This window comes from Alnus glutinosa, chromosome 8 (assembly GCF_958979055.1).
Source record: "Alnus glutinosa chromosome 8, dhAlnGlut1.1, whole genome shotgun sequence".
NCBI lineage: Eukaryota > Viridiplantae > Streptophyta > Magnoliopsida > Fagales > Betulaceae > Alnus > Alnus glutinosa.
This window is the reverse complement of record NC_084893.1, coordinates 24,760,575-24,770,286: the sequence shown is the minus strand read 5'-3', so window position 1 is coordinate 24,770,286 and position 9,712 is coordinate 24,760,575. Positions and strand designations below refer to the sequence as shown.

The following is a 9,712-nucleotide window of genomic DNA, read 5'->3' as shown; positions in this document are numbered from 1 at the left end:
ATACATTCTATTTCAACAGCAAACTAGCCAATAGAGAGAACTAGAGAAGGGAGAAAAGTAAAAGTGTCGCTTCCACTAGATATCTGATATGTGAAGGATGGTATCTGTTTTGATTGAAATGGTGGAGAAAAAATGTGAACAAAAAACCCAATTTCCATGTATAGATTTGCAACAAATTATTGAGCTATTGAATATTTTAAGCAAGAGATCTCCAAGGTCCATCATTTGCAACCCTTTAAGATAACACAATGGAAACGATTGGAGTATAAACAAAATAAAACTAATGTAATTAAATAGGAATGAGAATGTGTGGAAGGTTAGCTATTGTTGTAAGCCTCTTAACAAATGGAATCAATAAAGGAAATGTACCTTTTCAGAATCACAAATCTATAAAGCTTAAAGGGGGTAGCAACCCAGAAATTGCAAATATCCAAGGAAAAGCAAACGTCAAAAGGGACACCTCTAAACCTATTCCAAAGATTTATAATGGAGTTCATTATGCTGTTGCGGCTATCTAGCTAGTGCTTAACAAAGTACTATAGATAGTTATCAAAATTAGTTTTCGAATGCAAGAGAATGTAGAAAGGCCTTAAATAGGATAGTTGTGGCACATGTAATCAAAGCATAAAACCAACCAAAAGCCAGATTGCTTACACATCATACTGAAGAAGCAAGTGTTGCACCACACAGGTTTCTTAGTGGCCAAGGGGTAATATAACTTAACCCTTAAAATTTGCCATAAATTGTCATGTAATCTATAAACTTTTAATTGTAGGGTTATATAGCATTACTATCATCCAGGATCACATATTGCTAATCTAAAAAAATACCATCATATTGTTCCTATCAAAATACCACCATACATCCACAAAATAACATCATATTGTTCCTGTCAAAATATCACCATACATCCACAAAATACCATCATATTGTTCCTGACAAAATACCACCATACATCAACAAAATACCATTATATTGTTTCTTACAAAATACTCAATCACAAAATATGTTACTCCATTCCTGTACCCTATCATGTTGCGATCCTTTAGCTGTTGTCACATTCCCCTACAGCGAAAACAACAACAAAACCACTAAAATCACTTAGTAACATATATAGGGAATTAGCCGAAATCTAAAATATACACTATGACATTCACATGGTGTCATTACAGTTCTATAGTAAAAAAATATAAATCAGAAAAAGATGCCATTATAGTTCCTATCAATTCATTGTGCTGACTAGGCTGCCATGTTACATTGGGTGGTCCAGACGCATTTGGCTGTGAGACCAGATCATTACTCACATTTTCCTGTATGAAAAAAATATACATCGCAAAAATCAATTAATATTATCTAATAAGCCGAAACATACACCATTTTGATCATGTAATGTTATTTATCTACTCATAGTCTCAAACATACATTATAACATTCATATGGTGTCATTACAGTTCAATATAGAAAAAAAAAAAAAAAAAATTAGCAAAAGATGCCCTTACAGTTCCTATCAATTCACTGTGCTGACTAGGCTGCCATGTTACGTTGGATGGTCTAGACGCATTTGGTTGCGAATCCAGATCATTACTCACATTTCCCTGCATGAAAAGAGAATATACATGAACAAAGGATTAAGGCAAGTAGCTAACACTAACATGTATAAATGATTCAACAAAAACACTCATCCTTACAGTTCTTTTCTTTTTGCTAGGTTTCTTCTTATAGATCTGACGGATTGGCCTTAATGGCTCGTGATAGGACCTAACATTATGGCCAATCAACCCACAGTTCCCACATCTAACATCATACCCTTACCTTGTAACTTTATACGGGTGTTGAGGCTCATCCGCATCTCTTCTCCTAGCTTTTTTAGGGCATCCAGGTTGAGTTCTCACCAATGGTGGTAGAATGGTGTCAACAGTAACTTTTAGCCATTCATCAGGCTCAGGCATTGGATGAATTGAAGGAGTGTATGCTTTTTTGTACGTATCATATCGACAGCACGCATGCACAAAGTTTTTTGGATTACGCTGGTCAATGAAAATGGCAGCACATGCATGAGGACATAGAATCCTATTAACCTGTCATCTACCATAGCTACATGTCATGTTGATAAGATTAACCACCCTCCTTGAACCGTAGCAGTTGTCTAACTCAAACACTGCCCCATCTCGCCATTCACAAATATAGTTTCTCTGTCGATCTTTAGACCTTTCTAGCTTTTTTAGGATCTTTGAACAAATCCCATTAGTGGCTTTACTAGCTCCTTCTCTTTTAATGTGATACCTATTCATCAACTGTATCTTAATTGTCTCCAACATGGTTAGGAGTGGCTTGTCTCTAGCATCCTTAATCCATGAATTAAAGGATTCGGCCAATGTTATTGGAGATCATATCAGTTTTGAAATTGGTTCCAAATGCATGCCTTAACCAACTTCTAGGATCAATTTTTTCCAAGTAATCAAAAGCTTCTTCACTCATTCCCTTAATCACATTCAGGTGCCGTTCAAAATCTGATTTGGTTGTGGCTCTAGCGACTCCAAACAACTCATCTTTAAATGCTCTTCCTTTCCATCCTTTCTGCTTACAATTGGCATGAAGATGTGGAATACAAAACCTATGTTCAACCCCAAGGTACACAGTATCAAATGTATCCATGAGACCCTGCAAAAGAGATCAAATGTATCCATGAGACCCTACAAAAGAGATCAAATGTATCCATGAGACCCTGCAAAAGAGACAAATATATCACATTAGCGTAGTATCTTTTTCAAAATCATTCACTTGAAGAAAATGGTTCAAATTTATCACATTTTGTCTATCAGACATAAATACCCATCCACAATCTTCGATAGGGCCCAAAAAAATCAAGTAGAGTAGCCATAAACCATGTCCATGAGTCTCTACACTCGGATTCTACAACAGCATAAACAATTGGGTACATGTCATCATTCCTATCTTTGCCTACCGCACATAATAATTGTCCCCCGTATGGACCCTTCAAATGGAAACCATCCAATACAATCATCAGCCTACATCCAACAATTATACCTTTCTTGCATGCATCCAAGCATACAAACATCCTATGGAAATGAATGTCATCTTTTAACAAACCACACATGATGCCCAGATTCCATTTGTGCACAGCTGCAGCATAGTCCAAATTGTTTTGGTAGTGCTCAACCTCACTCCCATATACCTTCTTCATGGCAATCCTCTTGGCTCGATAGGCAACCCATTTTGGAACTTTAATATTGTAGTCCCTCTTAACTCGCTCTCTCAAAGCTTACACAGTCCATGTGAGATCGTCTCTAAAATCCTCAAGATATTGATCCGCGATCCAATGCATGTTGGCTTTTTTGTTCTCATGATGGGTGCCACAGTTGTGCGTATTGATGAAGGTTTTAATTTGCCAGGCATCTCGTGCATTTGACTGCGACGCATGAATTCGCCACCCACACTTCAGTTTGCACACCGTTGTCACCCGTATTTTATCATTGTGTTGGTACACAAAATCAAACCCATTCTGAATGGCATAATTCTTAAAGGCAGTCTTAAACAATGTTGTACTTGGAAATCAAATCCCCATTTTCAGCTTTATTTTGCCTTTCAAATCATGTTCAGTGAATTCTGGGTATCTTATCTTCTTCTTACACCCAAACCGAGAGGCATTCACATCGTCAGACTCTAAGGATAAACTATCCATATCTCGCTCACTATCAGCGGAATCAGATGAGATGACATCCACGTCACGTGCATTAGAGGTTGCACCAACCCCAAACCAATCAAATTTTCCCTGAATATCCTCATTATTTTTACCTCTCGTAATGGTTGTATAAAGATCTTCATCCTCAGCATCAGCTGTCTCATATGATCATATCCACTTAAATTTTCATCCCCACTAGCTTCATAATCAGGATCGTCAAACGAATCCTCGCCAACTCCTTCCTCCTCCCCAACACCTTTATCAACAACAACATCTTCAACACCTTCCTCGTCCCCGGCCCCTTTCTCAACATTAGCATCTTCTACAACTTCCTCCTCCCCAACTCCTTTCTTAACATCAGCTAGTTGTTCGGTTGGGTCAATTAAATCAGCCACATCAATTTTGTGATCCACGTACAAGTGCAACACTTTTATATTCTCTGTTTATATCCTACCAATCAAAGTGATAACATCACTATTATTGCGGATGTGATGAAGTCCATTGTCTGACCACTCATCATCAAGCTTATACCAAAAACCACTATGATTCCTGTACCCCAAGCTTTGTAGTTTTTTTCCCCAATGCGTAATCAATAATAGGTCTTCGTCAATTTTTCCCTGGTCATATATCTCGCTCCGACATAGTTCATGCGTAGATATTCGGGGCAGCCGCCATGGTATATGAGTACTCTTACCATTTCTGCAACAATATAAAAAGTTAACATTAGATGAGTACTATTTAACAGTAAAACTAATAGAGAGTTAGAAAGGAGAAATAACAACATTTCATTATGAACCTAAAGTAGAAAACTTTCCCTAAATTCAAGAAGGACTTACCCCTGGGCCATGGTTCAACTGGTAAAGGGAAGATTGGGATGAGGCTAGGTCCTAGCTTCAAACTTACCAAGCCAAAAAAAGAAAATGAGGAAAGACCTACAGATTTTAATATAGAGAAATATATCCTAGATAATTAGCAGTAATGAGGACTATATTTATCGTTTTGACAGGATACGTAGCAGTAAAGAGGACTGATTTATGATTTTGACAGAAACCATGATAAAAAGCAAGATTAGTAGTAAGATTGAAGGCAGAGTGGAAATTGTTTCAACAATCTAGTCCTAATGGTAACCGCGCCAAAAATTGATGTGGTTGTTTTGTGTACAAAAATATTAACAATAAAATTATTACTCGCAATAGTACGAATCCTTGTAGGATAGGGCTATATTGAGGATGTCGAACCTCAAGGACTGTGTAGGTGTTGTTATCAAGCTTTTCGAGATTAAATATAACTTAATTTAAAAGACGTTTGATTTTTGTTTTCTAAAAATAAATACATAAAAGTAAAAGACATAAATGTAAAGAGAGTAGTGATGAGAGAAAGAATAGGGGTTTGATTTCACCACTCACCGCATAACAATAATCAATCATAAGTTAACAAGGAAAATTCATACTATGCATGATATAGAGTTCGTCTCACTCGAGTAGTCAAGAAATTACCTCTAAAGAATAAGTATAATCCATCTTCGGTTGGCACAGACCGTCTACCTAATCACTAAGATGCGGTACGACCAGTCTTCCCTAAGTATGAATTAGCTACGTCTTTAATAGGATAAACACAATCAATGGAATAATATAACTCATCTTTGGTTGGTACGAACTGTCTACCTAAATTACACTAAACAATGGTGTACGTCTTCCCTATGCATGGCCTATCTAACCCTCTTGATCATATGTCAATTAAAACCGTTGTATGATAATCATTCACAAAATATGAAGGATTGAGTTCAATCAATATAAAAGACTTTCTAAGATAAGATAAGAAATTCATAATGATTGAATAAAAACATTAAGATCAATTCGCACAATTATACAACCATCATGCATATAGAAAATCTAAAATTAAAATACAATTAAATCATTGTTACTTGGAAATGGCCACATCAACACCCTATTAGGAATTTAGCCGCTTCTCGTGGTGCTGGGATGGCCTCTTGCCATGTTCTTCTCCTCTTTAACTTGTCAAGCCTCCAAGAAGAATTTTCTGTCTAAAGCTAAGCACGCTTTCTCTTGAAGCTTAGGGATCTATTTATAGAGAATAGGAGAGGCCTAAAAGCCTTAGGAATCCAAAAAAAAATCGAAACTTAGTCTCTTAGTCAAAGTAGGAGATTGAAAATTCAATCCAAGTAGGAAAATGATTCCAAATTCATCCAGATTTGTGGTCTTTTATTGCGGGACAATTTTGGCATAGTAAGCGTCCGAATTAGAAAAAATCTATTTCTGATATATTTGTTTCATTTTTTATTAGCTTTACAACACTACCAATTGCATTACAATCCAAGACTTGAGAAGAAAGTTATGATTAAAAAACTGAGACATGTACATAATCCAAATTTGAATCCAATCCGATTTTGACTCTTATTGGAGAAATTCCGATTTAATCATTCCCTTGATTTGAGTAAACTTAGCAAAGTGTGCTTTAAACCCAAAATCAATTAAATTAATTGCATGTTTATTTAAAACCTGAAAACAATAAAACAACACAAAATCAAACAAATAACAATGTTAAGGAATTAACATATGCAAATTAAGGGGCTTGAATGTGCAACATTCAATACTTATCTGTAACCCACAATGATTTTCAAAGATTAAACCTACAGATCCCTTATCAAGTACTCTGAGTTTACCTAGCTCAAATTTCAGGTGCCAGCTTTGTTTTCCTTTCATTCTTTTTTTTTTTTTTTTTTTTAACTTGCATATTTTTTGGGATTTCCCATATATTATTTGTGTCTGCTTGGGTAAAGTCCATTATTTTTTGGGACACGCTAGAACTCAAATTAAAATAAAAGCATGCTAGATTGAAGCCCCCTCAACATCACAATCCAAACATAGTCTAATGAAACCATGGAAGTGTTTTAATAGTGTTGAAAGTAAATGTGACAAAGAGAATGAGGCTTATGTTAAGAAAAAGAAAGAATATATATATATATATATATATCAAAAGCAGTCAACTTTAAGGGCACGTCAACTAGTTTGCTGCAAATGTGAGTAGCAAAGGCATGTATGTGTCAAATAACATTTAAGTTTGTGTCATAGCAACAACTGGAAAAAGGAACAAAAAAACATTATGATGCTTTCCATTGGGTGAATTATACAATGTCAAATACATGTTCCACTTGTAACTATCCGTTTAAATGAAAAAATGAAAAAAAAAAAAAAATAATGATATGGAACAATCACCTACCCACTGTGTTCAATCGGTAATGGACCACAAAGTATAGTTAATACTTTAGCACATGGACCACACATGTGCATAGTTAATACTTTGGCACCCAAATTCACATGCACCATAGCCGAGAGATATAAAAAGAGGGGAACATCACTATCATTATGGATGCAGACAAACAAAGGGGAAAACAAGGCCCACAAATAGCACATCGAGATATAAAAAGAATCGAAAAGCCAAACTTTTTGGAACCCACTGTCTCCAACCTCTATTTAATCCCATCTATAGTTGATCTAAACTCATCTATCTCCAACCTATCTATCTCCAATTCCGAAACAATTAACCAGAGAGAGAGACAGATGCTAAACATTGTCCAAATGTTTTTCCAAGTAATAAAAAATACACATCTCCTTCATCTGAAAGTCTTACAGCCTAGCTTCCAAACAACAAATCTACAAATAAATGGATACAGAACCATACAACATATAAATGAAAGTGAAGGGGAATAGAATAATAGAACAACAAATCTGTACTAGTCACTAGGGGGTTCTCAACAAAATCTAGATACAGAAAAGAATGGAGGAAGGATGACAAACCAAGTAAAGACAATCCCAAATCACGTCCATGCAAACAAAAACGAAATCCATGGCATATCGCTTACCTTCGATTACTCGTGACCGAAGTGACGCTTGAGGAAGAAAATGGTAGTGACCGGCGTGACTCGTGAGGAAGATGATGGGCAGAGTGAACTGAACGGTGTGACCAGCGAAGAAGACGACGAGCTGTTGAAGAAGATGAGTTTCAGGAACTCAACTGACGTGTTGAAGAAGATGAGTTTCAGGAAGGTGTACACTGTGCGGTAATGAAGAGAGGCAGATTACTTAGATAAATACTATTGGGGAAAAAAGTAAACCCTAGATAATTACTGTATTCAACTGACGTGGATTACTCCCTGCCATGTATGTTCTGCATGGCCAACCCCAAAACGACGTGGAAAAGCAAAAAAATGTCTTCAAATAATTTTAAAAAAAATTACACGTGTTGATTTTTTATTGGGTATGATGTGGCTGACTAACAGAATTTGTTAACTTAGTGGATGGAAAACTGGTTTAGGGAGTGAAACGTAATTATAGTTTTTCACGAGGACCTCCCATGAACTTTTTGTACCACAGGAAGTGTTTTGTAATTTAGGCTGACCCCAAGGACCAATGATGCATTTTTCCTTAATTACAATAAGTCTCTGAAATCAAATCCCAAATATATGGAGAATAGATTCTCTAACACAATTGTCATAATAGATAGGAGAAACTACTAGTTTGGAGAGCACCCATATCAACCAAAAGCTATCATTATTATAGAAGCTCATAAGTAATATTAGGAAGTGCTCAGTACTCAGGTTCAATGCTAGATCATGCGATGACATTGTTTCTTACTATGCTAGGAAATCAAGAAAGTCTCAAGCCATAAACAATAACTAGTGGTGAAACGGCGATCCATGGAACCACTAGCTCAATCTGCATATGAATAAGCGCACAACTCTAGAGAGGACTTTGAGGAGAAGTAAATCCCATGAAATAAAGTCCCCTTAACATAGTGCAAGATACGAAGAACATCAGCATCATGTGTAGACCGTGGAGCGCCCATACATTGACTGACTAAGTGAACAACATAGAATATTTCATGTCGTATAATTTTAAAATAGATAAGACTACCAACTAGCTGATGGTCGGGCGTGACATCTTGAAGAGGTTCACTGTTTGTAGCATGAAGCTTGACATTTGTCTCTAGATGACTAATGACCATTTTGCTGTCTATCAAATAAAATTTGTTTTGGAAAGAAGATCTGAAATGTATTTGGCTTGAGAAAGATAATACCTACGTGGAGTAGAAATGACTTCAAGACCAAAGAAGTAGTGGAGCATCCTCAAATCATTCATCTCAAAATTCTGACAAAGAAAATTTTGGAGAGATCGTATACCAATAGAATCATCACAAGTAATAATCGTATCATCAACATAAAGTAGGACAAGACAAGAATAGTATCAACATTGGTTTTCCTTAGGAAGAGCGCAAAATCAAAAGAGCTGGGAACAAAACCCTGTTGGGAAACAACAGAGCTAAATTTGGCAAACCAAACTTGTGGAGCCTGCTTGAGACTATAAAGAGCACGACGAAGCCTACATAAATTGTGCCAGAAGATGCTCATATCTAGGTGGAGGCTATGTATAGACTTCCTAAGTGAGATCACCATTGAAAAAGACATTTTTTGTATCTATCTGGAACAATTGCAAATGACAAACACAAACAACAACAATTATAAGAAAAAATTTAACCAAGGTTATTCTAAAAACGTGAGCCAAGGTTTGTTTATAATCTATACCATACTCTTTGGTAAGACCCTTCACAATAAGGTGAGCTTTATATCGCTCTACTAAACCATATGCTCGAGTCTTACTTTTGTAAACCTACTTATATCCAACTGTATATTTTTTAGGAGGTAAATCAACCAAGTCCTAAGTATATGAGTTTTGTGAAGGGCATTCAATTCGTCAAACATGGTTGGCTCGTGAGTGTTTTTTGAAAAAACCAATACACACACTTTGACGCTAAAATGAGAGGGAGGACGTGGAGGAATAGGATCCTCCCCATTTCAAATGAAATGAAGAGGAACCGGTTAGTTATAAAACAAGGGACAAAATTGTCCAATAAATTAGAAAATGATAATTTTACCCATTGTTTTATAATTAACCGAATCCTCTCCATTTCGATCCGTTTCTGGACGTGGAA

The 9,712-nt window shown here is 36.2% G+C and overlaps 1 protein-coding gene across 1 annotated transcript; it reads right to left on the bottom strand.

The window, feature by feature from the left end:
- Positions 1–2,358: 2,358 nt before the first annotated feature.
- On the bottom strand, positions 2,359–3,205 carry LOC133876265 (uncharacterized). The gene is made up of 2 exons (XM_062314545.1): positions 2,825–3,205; positions 2,359–2,661 (listed from the first exon to the last, which is right to left on the bottom strand). Exons 1-2 carry the CDS (start codon positions 3,203–3,205, stop codon positions 2,359–2,361), a joined length of 684 nt encoding a protein of 227 aa, XP_062170529.1.
- Positions 3,206–9,712: the final 6,507 nt, after the last annotated feature.